The following is a 25,090-nucleotide window of genomic DNA, read 5'->3' as shown; positions in this document are numbered from 1 at the left end:
CTTTGCCCAGATTTCACTCTTCCAGTGAGACCTACCACCCTGTTTAATAGTGTTTAATCTCACTTTTTTTCTCAAATTCTCTATTCACTTTACTCTGTTCTTTTTATAATATAGTGTATAGTATACTTATTTAAACTGATTCTTGTTTATTGTCTTTCCCCTCCCTTTAAAATGTCAGCTCCAGGACACAAGAATGTTTATTTTGTTACTGATGTATTCTGAGCAGTTAAAATAGTACTTGGTGCTTAGTAGGCTTTTAATAAATAACTATTGAATTAATTTAATGAATAAGAGAATAATGTCCCCAAATTACCCTTCCCAAAAATGCTTAAGTTCTTTATCCATATATTTTGGATTTTTTTTTCTTAATCTTATTTATAGTTTTGTTAAATTTTTAAAAAAAATTCTTTCTAGTACCTTTTGGGATACAGATTATTGAAAACCAGCCATAATGTATTTTCTTTTAATTAATTAATTAATTAATTTATTTTTTTTTATAATTGAGAGAGAGAGAGAGAGAGAGAGAGCGAGCAGCAGAGGGGCAGAGAGATGGAGACCTAATCTGAAGCAGGCTCCGGGCTCTGAGCTGTCAGCACAGAGCCCGACACGGGGCTCGAACTCATGAGCAGTGAGATCATGATTTGAGCCAAATTTGGATGCCCAACTGACTGAGCCACCCAGGCGCCCCAATGTATTTCCTTTTTAAAAAATCTGCCCCCTCATTCTGCACAAACATAGAGCCAAATCTGAATTTTTATCCCCCCTGTTAGAAGTAGATATCAGAAGAATACATCAAACTCTTCCGTAGGATTAAAATGACTGTAGAGATTGTCATGGGCTTCCAAGTATGCTAGATTAACAGCAGATGTTGCTTTGAAATAAATGATCTGCCAGTGAATTAATATTTTTCCTTATTTACATGCATTGTAAGGGCACCTGGGTGGCTCATTCGGTTAAGTGGCCAACTTTGGCTCAGGTCATGATCTCACGGTAGGTGAGTTCGAGCCCCACATTGGGCTCTGTGCTGACGGTGCAGAGCCTGCTTGGGATTCTGTCTCTCCCCTCTCTTTATGCCCCCATGCTGCTTGCGCACGCTCTCTCTCTCTCTCTCTCTCTCTCAAAATAAATAAATAAACTTTAAAAAATTGTATGCATTGTAATGTTAGAAGCCTGATGTACATGATTATTGATGTCATTGGTAGTTATTTCTCTCTGTTTTATATTCAGCTATAAACAGATAATCAAGTTTGTATGAGACCTAGATATTTAGGAGTTTTTAAGTGAATTATTTTATCAAACATTCCTAATCCTGTTTGTGTCTTAATTTATCTCTTTTATATATACCTTGATTTTCTCATGGTACAAACTATTTTTTAAGGTAAGTTGAATCAGAATCATATTGCACTCAAAACTACTAAATATTTATTATTAATTTCCCCTCACCTTACCTCTGTTTCAGAAGGTCTCCAAACTTTGTTTATTAAGTCTATTTCTCCTAGTTTTATTCAAGACCTAAAGCTGGCAGTCATTGTTTTTTTATCAACATAAAGGTAAATTGTATTACCATGCTGCATTGAATTCTAACAGAAGCGATAAATGCCCATTCTAACAAGTAAGTGCCCTCTTCACAAGGACATTGTGTAACTAGATGGCTGTTTAATAATTGAAGCTTTATGGAAAGTGAACATATGGGTTTTCTTAAAGTTTTTTTAAATATAGGAAAATTTCCCAAAGATTATCATTTTATGACTTGGAACCCTAGAAACTCCCAGACCACAGAATGCTTTGACAATTACTGATCTCTTTCAGTTCCTTTCCTACTTGGGATTTTTATTCTAATGCCAGCTCATTTATTCATTATTGAAGTTTTTCTTTTTTCAAGTAGTATATGCTATATTGGTAGAAGGAGTTGGCATTCAAACTTTGGAAGATACCTTTTATCCATATAATTGAATCTGAGTTGTAGGAATTGATCTGTCTCTTCAATGTTTTTCAACCTTGTTTCTAAGAGTAGTAGATAACAGTTTCATAGATCTTTTACAGAAAAGCCAATTAATTAATGGTTGTTTGAGCTTGGTGGCAGCTTTTTCTTCTATATGATTATATCTTCTGGGGTAGATCATCTTTGGGCCTTTGACTCAATAAACTAAGCAGAGAGCTGGACCAGAAACTAAGTTCCAGGTCAGTTGTGTGTCACCTATTTAGAAAATGAGGCCTGTAATATCATTTCTTTGTGTAAGTTACTTTTTTTAAATGTTTAATTTATTTTATTTTTTGAGAGAGCAAGCTGGGGAGGAGCAGAGAGAGAGAGAGGGAGAGAGAAATCCCAAGCAGGCTCCATGCTGTCAGTTCAGAGCCCGACACGGGGCTCGAACTGACAGTGAGATCATGACCTGATCTGAAACCAAGAGTCAGATGCTTAACCAACAGAGCCACTCTTGTGTCCCTGTGAGTTACTCTTGTTCATACTCACTAGTTGTTATCAATGTGAATGAGAGTTGAAGAAACTATAGTAGAACCAATCATTGTACCTTACATTTTGTACTGGTGATTGAAGTGTTGCTTGTTTTTCTGAGCATACTAAGGGAAAAAAAAGATAAAGACAAAAAAGCTATTCTATCCTATATGGGGTATGGCTATTACTACTGCTTTTTTTTTTTTTTTAATACACATTTAATACCAAGTTATTGTGAATACTGTATTAGGCTCTTGGGTGGTACAGTAATTAATTAGGTATAACTCTTTTGCCTTCCAAATGCTTATGGACTAGTTGAAATACAGACAAATAAAAACAAGTAAATCACAGTTCTATTAAGTGCTTGGGTAGTGCTATCCACTGAGTTCTGTGGAAGTTCTTAATGGAGGGAGCCCCGTCTCTTGGGCAGTGGGCCAGGTAAATCTGAACTTGCTAGGTACTTACTTTTCTTGGAGTAGAGTCAATTCTCTCTCACAAGGGCATTGTGTAACTGGATGGCTGATTCAGCCGTGTGTTGTATCAAAAATGTGATTGAGTGCAAGTAAGGTTAGCTTTTATATTCATCTTCTTGGCTGTGTCACTCTTAATTTCTGCTTCTTCTGAGCACATTGAAGAATTGTCCTTAATGCTGACTGCTGTCAGCCAGTATTACACAAGTGAGGGAGGTGGGATTTTCTGGCATATTAGTCTGTTATCCCTTTGGTTCCTACATACAGTCTTGGTGAGGAAGAAATCCAAGAGTAGAAGATAAAGACAGCTCTTACCCCCTCTATTCCTCTAATATATTCCTGTAATACATGTAATTTGTAACCTTGTTGCTAGTCACTCATTTCAGTCCTGTGAATCAAGTGTAAGGATGTGTCTGTCCTTTTGACCCAGAGTTAAAAAGCATGTTTTTTATGGCTTTTTTTTTGAGTTTTTTTAAATATGAAATTTATTGTCAAATTGGTTTCCATACAACACCCAGTGCTTATCCCCAACAGGTGCCCTCCTCAGTGCCCATCACCCACCCCTCCCTCCCACCCCCCTCAACCCTCAGTTTATTCTCAGTTTTTAAGCGTCTCTTATGGTTTGGCTGTCTCCCTCTCTACCTTTTTTTTTTTCCTTCCCCATGGTCTTCTGTTAAGTTTTTCAGGCTTATTTTCATCTTGGTTGTGGCTAATATTTTAAAAAGTGAAAATTAGAGATAATAGTATTTTTAAGTTTTAAAATTGAATTTAAATTCATGTTAGTTAAGTTGTGACAGCATGAATAGTAATTTTCTAATGCGTCCAAGATGATTTCTTTTACCACTTGGTGGAGCTCTTTTGTAAGTTAGTGCATTTTAAAGCAGCAAGTTGAAGTCATCAATTGGGGGTTATCATTTGGGTGGTTCAAGTGAACTAAATGCTACTAATAGGTAGCCTCTTCAAGTGTTGATTGTAGATTTTAATTTAAACTATAATGTGTAATTAAAGTTTTAATATCTTAATGGTTTCTCAGTATTCCTAATTTTTCTCTTTCCTGCTTTGTATAAATTTAGCACTTTCTTGCTGACTAAATTTTCTTACTGACTGAATAAAAAGCTCAGAAGCTTTTTATCTTGATGAGGTCCCTGTAGTTCATTTTTGCTTTTATTTCCCTTGCTTTTGGAGAACTGTTGAGTAAAAAGTTATTGCAGCTGAGGTCAGAGAGGTTGTTGTCTGTTTTCTCCTCTAGGGTTTTGATGGTTTCTTGTCTCACATTCAGGTCCTTCATCCATTTTGAGTTTATTTTTGTGTATAGTGTAAGGAAGTAGTCCAGTTTCATTGTTTTACATGTTGCTGTCCAGTTCTCCCAGCACCAGTTGCTAAAGAGATGGTCTTTTTTCCATTGGATATTCTTTCTTTGTCAAAAATTAGTTGGCCATACATTTGTGGTCCAATTCTGGGTTCTCTATTCCCTTGGTCTGTGTGTCTGTGTTTGTCCCAATACCGTACTGTCTTGATGAGTACAGCTTTGTAGTAGAGGCTGAAGTCCGGGATTGTTATGCCTCCCACTTTGTTTTTCTTTTTCAACATTACTTTGGCTGTTCGGGGTCTTTTGTGGTTCCATACAGATTTTAGGATTGTTTGTTCTAGCTCTGAGAAGAATGTTGGTGCAATTTTGATTGGGATTGCGATGAATGAATAGATTGCTTTGGGTAGTATTGACATTTTAACAACATTTGTTCTTCCAATCCCTGAGCCTGGAATGTTTTTCATTTCTTTGTGTCTTTTTCAGTTTCTTTCATAAGTTTTCTATAGTTTTAACCATGTAGATCTTTTACATCTTTAGTTAGGTTTATTCCTAGGTATTTTATGGTGCTTGGTGCAGTTGTAAATGGGATCAATTTCTTGTTGTTTTTTTTTTTTTTTTATCCTGTTGCTTCATTATTGGTGCATAGAAATGCAACCGATTTCTGTGCATTGATTTTTGTATCCTGCGACTTTGCTAATAGATTCATGTTTCCATTCCACCAGTTTTTTGGTGGAGTCTTTCAGGTTTTCCATGTATAGTATCATGTCATCTGCAAATAGTGAAAGTTTTACTTCTTTGCAAATTTGGATGCCTTTTGTTTCGTTTTGTTTTCTGATTGTTGAGGCTAGGACTTCCAATACTGTGTTAAACAACAGTGGTGAGAGTGGACATCCCTGTAGTGTTCCTGATCTCAGGGGGGAAAGCTCTCAATTTTTCTCCATTGAGGATGATATTAGCTGTGGGCTTTTCATATAGAGCTTTTATGATAAGTTATGTTCCTTCTATCATCCCAACTTTCTTGAGGGTTTTTATTAAGAAAGGATGCTGTATTTATTAAGATGTTTTTTCTGCATCTGTTGACAGGATCATATGGCTTTTATCCTTTTTTCTATTAATGTGATGTATCACATTGGTTGATTTGTGAATATTGAACCAGCCCTGCAGCTCAGGAATGAATCCCACTGGATCATGGAGAATAATTCTTATAATATGCTGTTGAATTTGATTTGCTGGTATCTTGTTAAGAATTTTTGTATCCAGGTTCAGCCTGTAATTCTCCTTTTTAGTGGGGTCTCTGATTTGGGAATCAAGGTAATGCTGGCTTCATAGAATGAGTCTGGAAGCTTTACTTCTGTTTCTATTTTATGGAACAGCTTGAGAAGAATAGGTATTAACTGGGCTTTAAATGTCTGGTAGAAATCCCCTGGGAAGCCATCTGGTCGAGGACTCTTACTTGTTGGGAGATTTTTGATAACTGATTCAATTTCTTTGCTGGTTATGGGTCTGTTCAAATTTTCTATTTCTTTCTATTTGACTTTTGGTAGTGTGTGGGTGTCTAGGAATTTATCCATTTCTTCCAGGTTGTCCAGTTTATTGGCATATAATTTTTCACAGTATTGTCTCCTAACTGTATTTCTGTGATGTTGGTTGTGATTTCTCCTCTTTCATTCGTGGTTTTATCTATTTGGGTTCTCTCAGGTTTTGAGAAGTCTGGCTAGGGTTTTATTAATATTGTTTATTCTTTCAAAATATCCGTTCTTAGATTCATTGATGAGTTTTTTTTAGAATTCTGTATTGTTTATTTCTGCTCTAATATTTATTATTTATCTTCTGCTCATTCTGGGGTTTCTTTGCTGCTATGTTTCTAGTTCTTTTAGGTGTGAGGTTAGGTTTTGTATTCAGCATTTTTCTTGTTTTTGAGATAGGCCTGGATTGCAATGTATTTACCTCTTAGGACTGTTTTTGCTGCATCCCAAAGGGTTTGGACTGTTATGTTTTCATTTTCATTTGCTTCCATTTGTTTTTTAATTTCTTCTTTAATCGCCTGGTTGACTTGTTCATTCTTTAGTAGGATGTTCTTTAACCTCCATGCATTTGGAGGCTTTCCAAATTCTTTCTTGTGGTTGATTTCAAGATTCATAGCATTGTGATCTGAAAATATGCATGGTATGATCTCAATTCTTTTACATTTATTGAGGGCTGTTTTGTGACTCAGTATGTGATCTATCTTGGAGAATGTACCATGTGCACTTGAGAAGAATGTGTATTTTGCTGCTTTTGGATGAGAAGTTCTGAATGTATCTGTCAAGTCCATCTGGTCCAGTGTATCATTCAAGCCCATTGTTTCTTTATTGATTTTCTGCCTATATGATCTGTCCATTGTTATAAGTGGAGTTTTAAAGTCCCTTGCAAATACCGTATTCTTATCAATAAGATTGCTTATGTTTGTGATTGATTTATGTATTTGGGTTCTCTCAAGTTGGGGACATAAACATTTATAATTGTTAGCTCTTCTTGATGGATAGTCCCTGTAATTATGATATAATGCCCTTCTTCATCTCTTGTTACAGCCTTTAGTTTAAAACCTAGTTTGTCTGATATAAGTATGGCTACTCCAGCTTTTCTTTTGACTTCCAGTAGCATGATAGATGGTTCTCCATCCCCTCACTTTCAATCTGAAGGTGTCCTCATGTCTAAAGTGAGTCTCTTGTAGATAGCATATAGATGCATCTTAGTTTTTTACCCATTCTGATACCTGTGTCTTTTGATTGGGGCATTTAGTCCATTTACACTTAGAGTTATTATTGAAAGATGCAAATTTAATGTCATTGTGCTATCTGTAGGTTTTATGCTTGTAGTGATAGCTCTGGTCCTTTGTAGTCTTTACAGCATTCCACTCACATAGTCCCCCTTAGCATGTCTTGCACGGCTGGTTTAGTGCTCATGAACTCCTTCAGTTTTTGTTTGTCTGGGAAAGCCTTTATCTCTCCTTCTATTCTGAATGACCGCCTTGCCAGATAAATGATTCTTGGCTGAATATTTTTCCTATTTATCACATTGAATATTTCCTGCCCCTCCCATCTTGCATGTCAGGTTTCAGTGGACAGGTCTGCTACTACCCTAATATGTCTACCCTTGTAGGTTAAGGCCTGTTTGTCCCTAGCTGCTTTCAGAATTCTCTCTTTATCTTTGTATTTTGCCAGTTTCACTCTGATATGCCATGGTGAAGACCTATTCTTGTTGAATCTGAAGGGAGTTTTCTGTGCCTCCTGGATTTGGATGTCTGCTTCCTTCCTCAGATTAGGGAAGTTCTCAGTTACAATTTGTTCAAGTAAACCTTCTGCCCCTTTCTCTTTCTCTTCTTCTGGAACTCCTATGATATGGATATTAGTACATTTCATTGAAGCACTTGGTTTTCTAATTCTCCCCTCATAGTCTGGTATTTTCTTATCTTTTTCTCGGCTTCATCACTTTCCATAATTTTATCTTCTATTTCACTTATTCTCCCCTCTGCTTCCTCTGTCCTTGCTGTCACTGCATCTACTTTATTGTGCACCTCATATATACCATTTCTTAATTTGTTGTGACTATTTCTTAGTTCCTTGATCTCTGCAGCAATAGATTCTCTGCTGTCTTACTGCCTTTTTCAAGCCCAGCTATTAATCTTATGACTATTATTCCAAATTCTTTATCAGATATATTGTTTATATCTGTTTTGAGAAATTGTCTGTCATTTCTTCCTGAAATTTCTTTTGAGGGAATTCTTCCATTTCATCATTTTAGCTAGTTTTCTGCCCTTTAAGTGTTTTAATAGCTTGTTAAGTGTCCTTCACCTACAAGCACTACTATATTAAAAAGGGGTCATACACTGTCCAGGGCCTGGTCATTCAGGATGTGTTTTTGGAGTGTGTTGTGTGCTGTCTGTTATTGTGACTCTGGTTGCTCTATCTCCCTACTTGTAGTGGTGGCTTGGACCTTCCACCAGGTATACTTTGATTTGTTCATTGAAATAACCCTGGAAAAAATTTTAAAAGGCATGGTGATAGAAGAAGCCTTATACCATACAAAGAGAGAAATGACAGGGGTGGGGTAAAAAGAAAAGAAAAAAAAAAAAATGACCAGGCAGAAAATCAGAGAAACTGTATGGCTTACTCTCGAGAGAGAAAGGGGAAAATAAGGAAAAAAGAGATACAGAAGAGATATGAAAAGACTAGATTAAAAACGTCTGCTTAAACCAATAACCAGAATAGAAAAGGGAAGAAATAAGAGGAAGAAAAGAAAGAAAAAATTGACCATGAATCCAATCAGAAAATGCAAAACTGCTGGACCAATATCTGATGGTTCCTTGAAACCAGTGGCTGTGCTGGTCTGGAGGAGGGGCTGTCTGATTCAGTTAGTGTCAGTCTTGCTCAGGTAGATAGCAGTTACCAGGTACAAAGGGGGAGGGGCGTGGTTTGGTGTAGGTGGGTCCTGCCTCCACTCTGGGCCTGCTGTTTTGTTCCCTGAAGCGCGACCTTATTAGTGATGGGGATAAAAATGGCGACACCCCAGTCTCTATTCCCTGGATGGGCTATCCCATACCACTCTCTTCAGGCTGTCCTCACAGTGCTGCCTGGGCATGAGCAGGTGGTTTGTCATGCTCCACAGTCTTCTGTGCCTTCCAGGCACTTGGCTGGGATTCAAACCCCAATGTCCTATAGGATCCCACTCTGCCTGCCCCCATTCCAGGGTAGTGCCACTCTACCCTGCCAACAAAGGGCCTCTGGCTGGCAGGTCTTTTGTCCTTAGAGTGGCTATATACTTCTTCCCACAACACCCAAGGGAGGGGACTGCTGTCTTTGTGCCTCTGAGCTTGCTACTGAGCCTGGGGTGGCTCCCCTTCTCCACCAGGTGCATGTACAAGGCAGCAGGCCCCAGTCTGGAGAAAGTCCTATAACCCTGGATTGTCACTTCTAAGGCTGTTTGCAAGTTAGACATTGGTTCTTTCTGTTTTTTCCATTCCCTGGACTATGGTCCAGAGAGGTTTTTCTCTTGTCCAAACATAATCCTACGCTTCCACAGCCTCTCTGTCTCTTCCTTTTGTCTCTCCACAGAAGGAGATCCTTCTCTTCTGTGCCTATGCCTCCTGTTTTATCTCTCCCAGTTCATAATCACCCACTTATAGCTTGCCAAGTTGTATCTGTTGGCCCCTGGAGATGTTTCTGTCACTCTGTAGCCTAGATTCCTGGAATTCCAAATCTTCTGGCCTCAATACTCCTGTGTTTGAGGGGCGGGGGACCTTCACGTCTCCCTGCTTCTCTGCCATGTTGACTCTGTCTCCTAATTTTTTTTTTTTAATTTTTTAAATGTTTACTTATTATTTTGAGAGAGAGAGAGAGAGAGCGAGCACAAGTGGGGGAAAGGGCAGAGAGAGAGGGAGGGAGACACAGAATCTGAAGCAGGCTCCAGGCTCTGAGCTGACAACACAGAGCCTGACACGGGGCTTAAACCCATGGAGTGTGAGATCCTGACCTGAGCCACAGTTGGATGCTTAACTAACTGAGCCACCCAGGCGCCCCAATAAATCTTGATAAATGCACTCAACCATGTAATTACCACCATCAATTAAAGTATAGAAATTTTTGGTCCAGAAAGTTTTCTCCTTTCCTTTGTTGTCTAACACCTCCACTCCTGTCCCAAGGCAGCCACTGATGTACTTTTTGCCATTAAAAATTAATTTTGCCTTTTCTAGAGTTTTGTAGGAAAGGAAGAACAGTATATAGGATTTACCCTTTTTTCTCTAGCTTCTTTTTTTCATGTGATAATTTTGAGGTTTATGTTGTGTTTATTAGTACTTTTCCTTATTTATTAAAAACATTTTTTTATGTTTTATTTATTTTTGAGAGAGAGATTGAGAGAGCGTGCATGGAGGAGGGACAGAGAGAGAGGGAAACACAGAAACTGAAACATGCTCCAGGCTCTGAGCTGTCAGCACAGAGCCCAACGCAGGGCTCAAACCTACGAACTGTGAAATCTTGACCTGAGCCAAAGTCGGATGCTTAACTGACTGAGCCACCTGGGCGCCCCAGTACTTTTCCTTTTTATTGTTGAATAACATTCCATTGTATGGCTGTACCACAGTTTATCTGTTCACCAGTGTTTGGATATTGGGACATTTTCTAGTTTTTGGTTTTTATAATTGAAGCTGTTATTAACATTTATGTACAAAGTTTCCATTTCTCTTGGGTATAAATACCTAGGAGTGGTATTGCTAAGTGTTATGGAAAGTATATACTTAACTTTATAAGAACTTGCCAAACTTGTTTTTCAAAATGGTTGTACCATTTTACATGATCACCAGCAGTATTTGAGTATTCCTTGCTCTACATCCTTACCAACCATTTGTTGTCTCAACCATATCGTCAGTCTTTTTAATTTAACCATTCTAGTGGGTGTATAGTTGTAAGTTTTAAGATATTTGTATAGAAATGCAACAGATTGCTGCATATTGTGGAATTTAAGAAAGAAAACAAACAGCAAAGAAAAGAAAAGACACATGAAGAAATAGACTCTTAACTGTAAAGAACAAACTGATCGTTACCAGAAGGGAGGTGAGGGGATGGGTTAAAAAGGTGATGGGGATTAAGGAGTGTACTTGTCCTGATGAGCATTGGGTGATATATGGAATTGTTGAATCCCTGTATTGTACACCTGAAACTAATATACCACTGTATGTTAACTATACTGTAATTAAAACTTAAATAAAAAATATTTGTTTTCCATGTAGCTGAAATTAAGGAAAAGTTGAGTTAGACAATCTGTTTTTATTATTAAAATTTGATAATCCAGAACAATTCTTTTCCTAAAGTTTATATGTAACTGAGATTTCAAAACAATGTAAAATTTCATCATAAACTTTTCAGTTCTGTTGTAACCTTTGATTGAGAGTAAGCAAATTGTTCCAGTTGTGTAATAGAATATCAGCTAATTTGGTATTTCTTTTGTTTGCAATCTAGTGTAATCAAGTTTTACCTACAAAACTTACATATTTAGAAAGAGATACATATTTTTAAGGGAAAAAGTATTCTAATGATAATCATAGCCATCACTCATCAGGTACTAATTATATGCCAGGCATTATTCTAAGGGCTTTAGATGTATACTCTCACTTAATTCTTACCAAGTGAGATATGTATTATTTCCATTTTACAAAGGAGGCAATTATGGCACTGAGAGATATGAATTTCATGAGGTTACAAAATACTTGAGTCAGTAGATTGGTAAAAAAAATAAGTGTATCAGAGCAAAATGAAGATAAGAAAGTAGCCTTCTTTTAAAAAAAAAAAAAACAATTGTTATGAACTCAAATCTTTTAAGTTGGCTCTGATGACATTGGATTATTGAAAAATGAAAATATTTGCTTCAGAGAACTGACCCCTCAGTTTTTCACAGTAAGTTATAATTTAACTTTTTGATCTTTCTAGTATTTTTTGCTTTATAATATAAAATTAAAGATTTTTTGTTAGTGTGGAATTAAATACTCTCAACTATATGCCATCATAAGAATTTAAAAGCAAGTTAAATTGAGTAAGAAAAAAATCATCATATAATTTTAGTATAGTATCCAGTGTGTGAATAATTAATGAAATATTTGAATTTTTTTTTTTTTTGTACCCAGGAAGGTTATAGTCAAAGGAGAAAGGAACTATGGGGAATCTGTATCTTTATTGCAGCAGTTGACCTAGATGAGATGCCATTCACCTTTACTGAGCTGCAGAAAAACATAGAAACCAGGTAAAATTTCTTACGTCAATATAGGCCTCTGCCATTAAAGAAAAGTATTTCTGAACTTTCCTCTTAATAGACTTTAGAGAACTAGTGAGAAATGTTGAAATTAAATAAAACTTTTAAAGGACTTAGGTCAACTAGTGAACTTTCTCTCATGAAACCTTAATGAATGTATATTTATGTTGCACTTTCTCAAGAATATCGCAGTTTGTGTCCTGGGAAATTTTTCATCATGTCTCTCACTCTCTAGAACTTTCCTAGTTGTAGCTCTTGATGAAGTGGACAAAAAGAACAAGGGTTTGTAATGTAGACTTATTAGATTAAAACTTATAAAAGTACTGTAAGTCTATCTTAAAGGAATTTAGCTAAGATTTATTAATGTTTAAGATTGCTTAATGTAATATATGCATAATATATGCTTTTTGAGACTGGAAATTTAGCTGAGTGTCCATAGTTGCTCTAGGAATTAATGTTTGTTGTTGAGTTTATAAGCCTTATAAGAAGCATTTACTAATTTGTTTCCAGTAACTTCTGAACTGTATCCTGAGCAGATAAAGTCTGTGGGACTTCCAGTCATTTCATTTGCAGTGTATTTACAAAATGTAACAGTAAATAATGTTACCAGAAAGGTAGTAGTATATGTTTTTTCTTGGATAAAATCATCTAGAATTAAACATAATTGGTGTTTTATTTAAATGAGATAAATTGCTGTGTTGTTCAGTAACTCTTTTTCTTACTCCCTCCAAATAAAATGTGGAAACAAAGACCTTGTATATTTTTTATTATTTTTTTATGAATTTAATTTATTGTCAAATTGGCTTACATATAACACCCAGTGCTCATCCCAACAAGTACCCTCCTCAATTCCCATCACCCATTTTCCCCTTGCCCTCACCCTCAGTTTGTTTTCTGTATTTGAGTCTCTTGTGGTTTGCCTCTCTCCTTCTCTGTGTTTTTCCCCTTCCCTTCCCCCATGGACTTCTGTTAAGTTTCTCAAGATCACATGAGTGAAAACCTATCATATCTGTCCTTCTCTGAATGACTTATTTCACTCAGCATAATACTGTATGTTATATTTAACCTGGTGAATTAGAATTGGTTTACTGCTCAGATTTCAGTTTAACTTGGTTAATAAAATCACTAAATCAAAATATTTTTATATAACTGAGAAATAATCTAAATATATAAGTAAATTTCTACATTAATTTGTATATTTACATGGTAGATGTTTCATCTACTTAGACGATTCATCTGTCCTAGAGGATTGAAAAGAATATGGATGCTTTGGTTGAGACAGAGCAGGTTTTAATCTGGTCTCTGTTGTTTTACAAGCTGTATGACTTGGAGCAGATTGCTTAGCTTTATTAAGTCTCAGTTTCCTCATCTGTAAAGTGAAAATTATTAGCTACTTTATATGAGAATTAAATAGCTTACAGCAAATAGAGAAGTAAGCAGTTTATAGAATCAGCATTTATGACTCGACTTGATCATAGGTACTGTTGAGGTCTTGAGCTCTTTCCTTCTACAGACCACCCCTCCATGCCCTTCCCTACAAAAAAAAAGAAAGAAAACTGGAATAACTGTTAGGCACTCTGATACTGTGCTAGGTTCTAATGATATGGAGGTGAGAAATAGTCTGTGACCTCAAGAAACTCAGTCCACTGGGAAAGATAAAATTAAACAGATGGCTGCAATTCAGTGTTATATAGCTATTTATAGACTACTAAATAAATATGAAAGAGAAAAGCGAATACATCTTTTATTTGTAACATGAAAGAATTTTCCTGGCAAATGTTTTCCTATACTTTTTTCCTGAGTATTCATTCATAAGCAGCACTGTTTTATAATTGGGCATGTCATAACTAATCTCCCTAAAATAAATGTAGTAATGACTTGTTATGACTTTTTCTTAGGGCATCTCTCTGTTCTAATAACTACCCAGTAATGTTATCTAGACCACTGCTTCTTAAATGTGCTTTGGGGGGCGCCTGGGTGGCGCAGTCGGTGAAGCGTCCGACTTCAGCCAGGTCACGATCTCGCGGTCCGTGAGTTCGAGCCCCGCGTCGGGCTCTGGGCTGATGGCTCGGAGCCTGGAGCCTGTTTCCGATTCTGTGTCTCCCTCTCTCTCTGCCCCTCCCCCGTTCATGCTCTGTCTCTCTCTGTCCCAAAAATAAATAAATGTTGAAAAAAAAAAATTAAAAAAAAAAAATGTGCTTTGGTAAAGGACTTTTTTCCTCAGTATATCATGGACTGACATTTAAAAATATGTAATGTCAATTGATTACCAAAAAAAATGAAATGAAAAACTTATAGTAATATTTTTTATTTTTATATTTTATATTTTTATTTTTATTATATTTAGCAGGCATAAAATTAGTGTTAAATTGTGAAAGTTTTTATATGCTTACCCTCAATTTCTGTACTTATTTAATTGTGGACGGATAACAAACCAGTACCAATTCATGGAGCACTGCTCTAGAATATGTAGTTACTTACAGATCCGTGTGTCTTAATTATGGCTTTTTATACCTGCTTTTCCTCCCTCTAGCCTTTCCTCTTCTCTTACCTTCACAGAAGGGCTACAGAAGGAATACTCAATTAAGTTACCCCTAGTAACAATTCAGTTTCCATGGTCCTCCATAGATATTGCCATGTATCTCATAAAAACTGGAATTTTCATGGAGAATGGTTCATGAATAAATGCTGTTCTGAGGTTGATTTCTTTTTCTCTGGAGGTATCTACACATTTACTCCATTCCCTTTTCTGAGCAGCATCATGATCATTTACTCCACATTATTTCTTGTTCCACATAGCTTGTTGTGGCTGCCCCAGTCCCTTCTATATCCTGAGGATTTTAATAACCTTCTTTTGGGTTTTTTGCCCTCTGTTGATTAGCTGAAGCTTTTATTTTTACAGTTCTCAAGATAAGTGTCTGAGGGGTCCAGTCCATTTTTGGAATGAAACCTATAATTCATTAGTTGCCAGACAGCCTATGGGTGGGTCTGGTGACTACCCTTTATTCCATTTAGCTGCTTTGGTATAATTCCTTAGACAATCTTGATTAGAAATGAGTGTGTGAGGTGCAGTTGATGATTGCTGTCTTTAGTGCCCTGTTTCTCATTGGTGAAAAACGTGTTAATATTTCACATAGATTAATTTTTTTATAGAAAACAATAAAGAATGATTTAAAGAGATTATTTAAACAACTTAAACATTTTATTCAGTTTTTATTTTCCCTTCCCCAACAATTCAGTCCTAAAACCACTGGGGGGGGGTGTAGTGAAGAAAGTAGGTATGTGCATCTGTGATAGGGTAGAGCCACGGGGTCCAAGAAGGATGTTAGAGTCCAAATGACATAAGGAAGGCATTCACATGGCTGTGGTTGGAGGTGGGGATTATGATCTGGACTGCTTGGTGTGCAGTGTCAGAGACCAAGCAGGGTGTGTAGTAAGCCAGTGTAGAGAGTCATGGCACGTGTGAGGTGAGGGCAGTTACGGGAGGGGAGTCAGCAGTCTCCTAGGGTGAGGAAGATGTCCATGTAGAGGGGTGAGGGCAGTCTAGGATGGGGAGTCAGTCTGAGCAGGAGAGGAGAGTGCCCATATGGGAGAGGGAATAGTTTTGGAGATGGAAGGTAGTTACATACAGGGGGGTTGACTAAATGAATAAATAAAGATAAGTAGATCCTAGGTTTCTCACCGTGAAAGAAGAGTTATAAATATGGAAATGGAAACACTGGAATGAACCGTGTGTTCAAAAAACCATGTTTTTTGTTGGAATTAGATAAATAGATGTGAACTTATGATTTTCAAAGCATATGGGTAGGTATGGAAATAAATATGTATGTATATGCCTGTCATAACCCTTGTTTTTGTATAAATAAATGTAGGCATAGGTATACAGATACAGGGGTGTAAGTTGAAGCTAGTTGATTTTTACTCTTCAAAGTCTAGTAAAATGTAAAAAGTAATTCCTTCTAAAGACTATAATAGTGACTTGGTGTAGAGCTAATAAACTTTTTAATTGAAATGTCTCTGCTTTGAAAATGAAATAAAACATTTTTTCAGTTACAGATTCACTTTTTTCTGTTATTTTCTTTTTAGTGTCTACAAATTCTTTGATTTACTAAAAGAAGTTGATACAAGTACCAAAGTTGATAATGCTGTGTCAAGACTGTTGAATAAGTATAAGGTATTGTGTGCACTCTACAGCAAATTGGAAAGGTAAAGTAGAAATATTATTAGGATTACCTCCATTTTTCATGTTACTGTTCATGATTAGGTTCCGTCTGGGAACTCTGTTTAGTAATATTGTTGGATATTACCTCTTACATTTGTCCCCTTTGCTATTAGTTTTTTTGGGGTTTTTTTGGTTCTTATAGCTTTCTTTTTTATCCAGTTATACACAATTCTGAATGTTTCCTCCAAAATTGTTATATGGTCCTTTCATATTTCTCATTTGTTTTAACGAACTTTAAGCTTAGTTCCCACTTTAGCCTTCTCTGCCAGAAGAAGACTTCTAGTTCTCAATGGAAGAGTGACCTTAAAATTTAAACTTCTTCCTAATGGTGTTATTTCGTTTAGAAAGAGAAAGCATGCAGTAGGTGTACCTGACGTATACTACCAAGCTATGATTTGTATTCTCAGTGGTGGTTTAGAAGACTTTTCATTACTGTTCAATGGGGAGAAAGATAAAATTAAGATAAATGTGTTAGATAGGTCCCCACTGCCACTGGATACAATGCCATCTCTGGCATGTGCCTGTTGCTGTGTCCACTTGGGGGCTCATTTCACTTGGGTAAAAAATATGAAAGTTAATATTTTAGGTAAATAAAAAGTTGTAAAGGAAGTTGTATTCTACTTTGGGCTCCAACACGTACTGTGTGGTCTTGGACAAGCTAGTTACCTAACTTGAGTGCTTAGTTTTCTAGTGTGTAAGCTGAATTGATAATGGTGCCTATCCTCTTAGGTTTTTTAATGTACTAAATGAGGTAATGCAGACAGTGATGACTCCAATGCCTGTAATAAACATAGTAAACTTTCCACTGTTTGTTGTTTTTTGGGGTTTTTTTTCCTTAAGTAAGCTCTATGCCCAATATGTGGCTTGAACTCATGACCCCAAGAGCAAGAGCCACATGCTCTATTGATGGAGTCAGCCAGATGACCCTTCACAAATGTTTAAAAAATTTTTAATTGTTTCTTTTTGAGAGAGAGAGCAAGAGAGAGCAAGCGAGTGCGAGTGGGGAAGGGGCAGAGAGAGAGGGAGACACAGAATCTGAAGCGGGCTCCATACTCTGAGCTGTCAGCACAGAGCCGATGGAGGGCTCCAACTCACAGACCAAGAGATCGTTACCTGAGCTGAAGTCAGATGCTTAACCGACTGAGCCACCCAAGCACCCTTCCACATATGTTTTTAAAACAAAAAAATATTTCTTACCCAATTTGGGAAAAATTATATACTATATCCCCTTTAAAGAGTCACACTGTACATTGGCAACTCAGGATTCTTAAAAGTCCTATATAATAAAATATGTGGAATCTGTTGAGTTCATCATTTCCTAAATTTATTAGACTACTAATATTTGTTTATATGCATTTAACATCAATTAAAACCTCCTGGAAATAGTGTTTTGTAGAATATACTTTAAGAATCTTTAGGCTAGCTATCAGCTTATTTTATTGCAAATAAATTAAGAAACTACAACAAGCATTAACTGTCTGTTAGTACTCAGTTATATGTTAGGTGCTGGGGATATAAAATCTATGACACTATGATCATCAAGAAGCTTATAGTAAATAAATTATATTCTTTAATAAAAATAAGTGCAGTAATGCATGTGATGCTCTCTTTTAGAAGATTATATATGAGAAGTAGAAATTATATAGTGGGCAAAATGTCGTGTATGTTCAAGGGTGAGAAGGGTAATTGCAGGGTACTTTTGATCAAGTAAAAACTATAAAATGCAATATCTGAAAAGGCTTAAGGATAAATTCACCAAGCAAAATGTGTAGGAACTGTGACTGAACTTCCCAGGCAGAGTGATTAGCATGTGTACAAAGGCAAAGCAGTAGCATTATGTACTTTGTTTTGCTGATGGCTGAAATACGGTAGGAAGGGTTCAGACTGAAAGTGAGCTTGGACTTTGCCTTGCAGGGGATGGAGTCATTGAATGATTTTGATCTGGAATGACAGTCAGATCTGGCCTTAACAGATCACTTGGGCCTTTTTTATTAACTAGTTATATAAGTGGATTGTCAGGTTTTTTTCCTATCTTATTTGTACTTTTTTCTGAAGAGCAATTAGGAAAATTAACTGTGGTATCAAAGCCTATTCATTTCAGAGCAGACTGTATGTGTGCATATATATATGGCAATATATATGACGAAAAAGATCTAAGTATGAATATTAATTTAGTCATTTACTGAGTGTGTGAGTTAGGAAAAGTTCCTTAACTTCTCTAAACATCAATTTTGGTCTAAAATATAGCCAGTAATATTTTCCTTACAAGGCAATTGTGAGAATTAAATAAGACAATGTTACCGGTTAGCTCACTTGCCAGCACATATTAAGTGCATAATAAATGGTAGCTTTTAAAGTTAATATTAGCTTTGTTAATGCTATTACAGAGAAATATAATAATGTAAGCCATGAATTTTAAATACTTGAGTAGCTATGTGACAAAAATAAAAAGAAACAAGTGAAATTAATTTTAACATTTCATTTAACTTACATATTTCAAAATATCTCATTTCAACATGTATAATTCACACAAAAATTTTTGCCTAAATGTTCATAGCAACATTATTCATAATAACCAAAGGTAGATTATTTTATTGTTCAGCTATTAAAGGGAAAAAGTGCTTTTAGATACTACAACATGGATGAACCTTGAAAACATTAAGCTAAGTGAAAGAAGCCAGACACAAAAGAGCATATATTCCATTATATGAAGTGTCCAAATGGGCATATCCATAGAAACAGAATGTAAATTAGTGATTGCCAAGGAGTATTGCTAATAGATAGGGGGTTTGTTTGGGGGGTTGGGGGGACGATAGAAATATTCTGGAATTAGATAGTAGTGATGGTTGTAAAACGAAGTGAATACACTAAAATTACTGAATTTATATACTTTAGAATTATAAACTTTATGCTATATGAGTTATATTTTAATAAAACATAAAACCAATATAAAAGTTATTAATGAAATATTTCACATTCTTTTTCTCATACTAAGTATTTTTTAATACTTTGGTGTATAATTCACATTTACAGCACAACTTCATTTGCACTAGCCACATTGCAGGTGTTCGGTAGCTTGCTGTAAGTGCTTGTGGCTACCATAATAGCATGGACATATATTGAATGCGATTATCTTTTACTGTATGAGGGCATTTTAGTTTGAGTTACATTAAGTTACAGTTTAAAACAATGCTTTGGACATTAAACATCTTTTCTATAATTACAAAAAGTCCTTTTTGTAATTATAAACTACTTTTTATTATAAGGTAGTAATTTTGTCTGTATACATTTTTTTATTTACATATTTTTGGTGACTGGCTTCTTTCACTTAGCATGTTTTCATGGATTATCCATGTTGTAGCATGTTTCACTACTTGTTACTATTTATTATGGAGCAATATTCCACTGTATGGTTTTATCACATTTTATTTATCAGTTTACAGACATTTGTGTTGTATGTCTTTTAAAGTAGTTGAGAGTATAGAGAAAAGCAAGTGTGTATTTATAGAGTTTGTTACATTAATTGTCTTATTAAGCCATTTCTTGTTCTTCTCATTTGTTCCTATGGATTCAGTTTACCATCTAGTGTCATTTGTTTACTCCAACACAGCTTTGATGCCACCCACCTCTTTTGTGCAAATAGATTACATTTCTATATGTTATAGCCCCCAAAATACAGTTATATACATACCGTGTTATACAGTTGCTTTCACATCAGTTATGAGAAGAAATACGCAGTTATTACCATCTTTTATAGCACAATAATTTCACCTTTTCCTGTGCTCTTTGTTTTTTCACGTGGATATGAATTAGTGTTACTTATTTTCAGCCTGAAGAGCTTCTTTTAGTATTTCTTGTGAGAAATATTTAGTATTTAGTATTTCTAATGAGTCTGCTATCAACAAATTCTCTTTTATTATTTGGTAATGTCTCTTTTATTATTTTCACTCTTGACAGTTTTGCTGGATATGATTCTTGGTTAACATTTTTTTTCTTTCAGCACTTTGAATATGTAATCTTACTGCCTTCTGATCTTCATTGTTTCATGAGAAGTCAGCTGTTAATGTTACTGGGTTCCTTTCTACATGCTGTATCATCTTTTTCCTATTTTTCTCTTTGTCTTTTAACACTTTACTGTCATATATCTGGGTATGGATTCCTTTACATTCATCCTTCTTGGAGTTTATGTGTTTTGGGTATGTAAATTAATGTTTTTTCATCAGATTCAGGAAGTTTTCAGCTATTTCTTTAAATTTTTTTTTTTCTGCTCCTCTCTCTCCACCCACTTCTGGTCCCATTACTCATGTATTGGTGTGTTTTTTGGTGTCCCACATTTCTGTGAACCTCTTCATTTTTCTTCTTTTTTCCCGCCTCTTTGTTCTTCACACACCATAATCTCTTTTGGTCTGTCTTCAAGTTTAGTGTTTCTTTCTTATGCCAGGTCAGATCTGTTGAGCCTATCTAGTGAATTTTTCATTTTGGTTGTTGTACTTTTCAACTCAAATTTCCATTTGGTTCTTTTAAAATAATATCTCTTTATTGATATTCTCTATTGGATGAGACAATATCAGAATACCTTTCTTTGTTCCTTAAGCATGATTTCTTTTAGTTATCTGGATATATTTATTTACTTACTTTTTGGGGGGGGGATATATTTATAACAGCTCCTTTGAAGTCTTTAAGTCTGACATCTGGGCTCTCTTTAATGCAATTTCTATTGCATGCTTTTTTCTCATGTAGAGTTCATACTTTCCTATTTCTTTGCATATTTTCATTTATTCTTGAAAACTGAACATTTTGATAACACCCTAGTAAGTCTAGGTACTGATTCTCCTATGTTGTGGGGCTTTCTGTTGTCGTTCTGCATTTGTTTGGTGGCCTAGCTGTGTTATTTCAGTGAAGTATGTTAGTCCCACAGTGTGCAGCCTTTGATAATGCTCTTCAGTGTAGCCATTGGACATGTGCACAGTCACTCTGAGGTGACTCATTTTCAAGAGGTTCTCTTTGACAGTCTTTTTCCCCCTGATCTCTCTTGTTAAGTTAACCACTTTGTTGATATACCTTCCATTAACTGGTGAATGATTATTTTGCAGTTTTTGACAATGTCTGGGCCTCAAATTGTTTCACAGTCTGATCTCATTAAATTGGCTCCCTTTTCAGAAATAGTCTTTGAGGTCAGCCTTGAGGCTTGTTCTTTTTGAGCTCTTCTTAGCTCCTTCTTCCCCTGGTTCTCTCCTAAGTGGTCTAGGGTTCAGCTTGTTGCTTTCATACAATTGCTAGCCTCCTCTTACATGCTCACCACCAAAATTTCCATTGTTTTCAATGGCACCTAGCCTTGAAAGTTCCCACACTGTGTTCCAAATGAAGTTATTTCCTTTGGAGAGAGCTTCAGACCTCTTTTTTCTGAAGACTTGCCTCTTTCCTGGGCATCACTTTGCCACTGCTATGAGGTCAGAATGGGAAATGTGCACCTCTTCTCTTAGAATGTCATTTCCACTTTAAGAGTAGGGCACTGAGAAAACATGGTAGCCCCTAATCTTCTCAGATTGCTTTTCATATCTGGAACCTCTGTACTGTGAACTAAGTGGGGTAAAAGAAGTCAAGGCCCCAGTATTCTTGATCAGCTGTGCCTGGAATAGAACTTGTACCCTTTGAGTGGGAGCTAAGTGGAGGAAGGGAGCTCTAGACCTCCCAGTTACTCTTGCCTGGGATAGACTTTCTGCATACAAAGCTGGGGGTGATTAGAAATTCTGGCCACCTTCCTTTCCCAGAGTGATAGTTCTGGGCTGGGAACTGCAGAGAGAGGGAGTCCTGTGTCTTGGCTGCACCTGCCCAGGGTAGAGCTTTATGATGCTGAGCTAAAGAGGAGGAGGAAGTGAGTTTTGCTATGAATTCTAGTCTATTTTTTGTTTTTACCAAGAGTTAGTAGATTTTCATGAACAAATGTTTCGTTTTTTGCTGTATTCCCTCAGGAGAATTTCCAGAGACTTTAAATGATTTTTAAAATAATTTCAACCAATTATAGTTACTACACTGGGAAACAGGTCTGTGGAAATTTTTACTCCACCATTGTCCTAAAAAAACATGGTTTATAGTACTGTTGAGTTATTTTAGTGAGACTAATAGTTAAATAAACTTTTACGACCTGATCTGAGATTCTAACTAGATCAAGATTTAATTGCAAAATACATTCTGAGTTACAAATGCCCATGAGGAATCCAGTCCTTTTGTAGTTAAATATTAACAGTGATGTGTGGAAATGTCATGTATAAGAAAAACCTACTTTAACATTTTTAATAATACTGTAATTTTTTGTCTTTAAAATGTATACTTCTGGATAAAAAGAAAAATAATAAGATGTATACTTCTGGAAATAAGATGAGTAAAGCATGATAAAATTGATTTCTAAGTTATGAAAAAAATTTAAAAGTAACTTTAAAAAAAGCCATAATGGTAATATAATTATTTTTTCCTTTTAGGACATGTGAACATATATATTTGACACAACCTGGCAGTTTGTAAGTATTTCCTGGCATGTTATTTTTATCTTCTTTTATTTTTATTTATTTTTTAAAAGATTTTATTTATTTTGAGAGAGAGAGGACAGCATGAGTAGGGGAGGAGCATAGAGAGAGGGAAGGAGAAAAATCCCAAGCAGGCTCTACACTGTCAACACAGAGCCCAATGTAGGGGTCGAACTCACAAACCATGACATCATGACGTGAGCTGAAAGCAAGAGTTGGACACCATTGAGCCACCCAGCTGCCCCTGTCTTTTTTTTTCTTTTTTTTTTTTTTAAAGATTTTTCTGGAATAACCCCAAACATGTTAATGTCAGGGTTAGTTTGATAGATTATAGCATGCTACCTCATAAATTAAGGTCATAGATTTATACTTCGTGCAGATTACTTACCTTCTCACAAAGACAGTGGTACGAAATACATGTCCTTTTACTGCAAGGTGAACTAATAGGGTGGAAGTTCATTCAGTGCAACATATCACCTGCTCAGGGGAAAATGCATATTCACTGGCTAAATCTTTTTTGAGGGTCTGTTATAAGCACTTTATTAACTTTAGTAAGACTAAAAGCATAGTGTTTTTGTAAGAGTAAATGTGAAGTGTATATTAAAATTTCCAAATTATCTTTTTAAATGTATATGGTACGTGCTCCAACAGTATACCCATGTAAGAGCTCTAGAGATTTTCTTTGGAAATGGTATGAGTAGTATATGAGATATTCTGCCCCACTGAACTAGTGGTATTGAAGATGATTGATATAAAGGGAAATTATATGTTTATTAATTAATCTATTCCAGTTGTTAATACCAACAAGTTATCAAAGCATAGTGTTAAATTAGTAAAGTAGAGTCACCCAAACCTCTCTCTCTCTGCTTAAATGTTGATTTTAATTAGAAAGCAAAGGGCAGGAAAGTATTAAGTAATTGGAAACCAAGTACATCATAGTATACCACTTTTTATGCATATTTTTCGATTAGAATTGAAATATTAAATATTTCCTTTACAAAATGTATTTTGTACATTTTGTACATGGGCTAAATATAAATATTGGTAAAACCACTCACTGAATTGAAGCAAATTGAGTTAATGTGTAAATTGTACATTTAAAATGGATTGTATTCTCTTACGCAATCAACTTAGGCCTGTAATTTAAAAAGAAGGAAGAGGTGCCTGGGTGTCTCAATTGCTCCACACTGTTGGTGAAGCCTGCTTAGTATTCTCCCTCCCTCTCTGCCTCTCTCTACCTACACCTTGTGTGTGCATGTACTCTCTCTCTCTCTCAAAATAAATAAGTAAAAGGAAAAAAATAGTTGAAGACTGTCAGTGTAAAATTTTTTTCTGCTTTCTGTTTGTTTACCAGGCTATCTACTGAAATAAACTCTCTGTTGGTGCTAAAAGCTTCTTGGATCACATTTTTACTAGCTAAAGGTAAAGTCATTGTTTTTGTTACATGTGAATGTTTCAAATGCAATAATTGATAATTCTTTTGGACTACACTCAGTTTTTTATTCAGTTTAATGTTACTCCCGCCCCCCCCACTCCCCAATTCTCTGTGTGGCTTGTGAACTCTTAGTAAGTTCTTGTAATTATGGCACTGGAAGCAGCTTTGGAAATGTCTTATTTCATTTCTGTTTCTAATATCCTTTTATCCTTCTTCCCCTTTTTTTTTTTTTTTTAAGAATAATGTTACTGTTTTTATAAAAATGGTACAGTCACAATACATAATTCAAATAATACAGAAAATGCAAAGAAAAGTGTAGAAAAATTACCCAAAACCTACCTAGAAATAATTATCATTAAAATTAGACTGTCATTCCAGTTATAATTTCTCTAAGATTATAAAACATTATTAAAAAATTAAGGTTACAATCTTTTTAATTTTACCTTGTGTTTCGATTTAAAGGTATTAATCTGCTTGAAAGAAAAGAGCACTAATATTACCACTCTTCCTGTTACTTCCTGTTACATTCCCTACTTTAAGATTTTTGCATTTTCGTATTAACATTATCAAAGATTATAACACATACATTCTCTTCTATAATTAAAATTACTTGTTTATTCTCACTTCTCTGTTTTGGTGGATTCTAAGTTTATTGTCACTTCTCTGTTACAGCTTCTCCATTTCTGAGTTCTTTATTTTGATTCATCTTTAGCTGGCTGGATTTTACCAAGAAGGAGTTTTTCAAAAAAGGCTTTTTGGCACCATATTCTCTGTGTTGTTTATGAGTCATGTCCATAGGCTTTATACTTGAAGGACCACTTGGCTGTCTGTCCTATTTTTGTGTCATACTGTTTTCCTCAGGACACTGTTTTATGGCATTAAACATTGCTATT

The 25,090-nt window shown here is 35.6% G+C and overlaps 1 protein-coding gene across 3 annotated transcripts in view; it reads left to right on the top strand.

Annotated features, from left to right (window-relative positions):
• RB1 (RB transcriptional corepressor 1) overlaps positions 1-25,090 on the top strand; it is a 179,483-nt gene that overhangs the window by 30,390 nt on the left and 124,003 nt on the right. For 2 of the 3 annotated variants that reach the window (XM_045475948.1, XM_045475959.1), the window contains exons 3-6: positions 11,892-12,007; positions 16,103-16,222; positions 22,718-22,756; positions 24,117-24,184. In XM_045475948.1, coding sequence (XP_045331904.1) covers positions 11,892-12,007; positions 16,103-16,222; positions 22,718-22,756; positions 24,117-24,184 — 343 coding nt within the window. The remainder of the gene's footprint in view (positions 1-11,891; positions 12,008-16,102; positions 16,223-22,717; positions 22,757-24,116; positions 24,185-25,090) is intronic. The other variant, XM_045475970.1, reaches the window with a different exon arrangement.

Source organism: Leopardus geoffroyi, chromosome A1 (genome assembly GCF_018350155.1).
Source record: "Leopardus geoffroyi isolate Oge1 chromosome A1, O.geoffroyi_Oge1_pat1.0, whole genome shotgun sequence".
In the NCBI taxonomy this organism is placed as follows: Eukaryota; Metazoa; Chordata; class Mammalia; order Carnivora; family Felidae; genus Leopardus; species Leopardus geoffroyi.
Note: the sequence above shows the minus strand (reverse complement) of the source record. Positions and strands in the feature narration are given on the sequence as shown.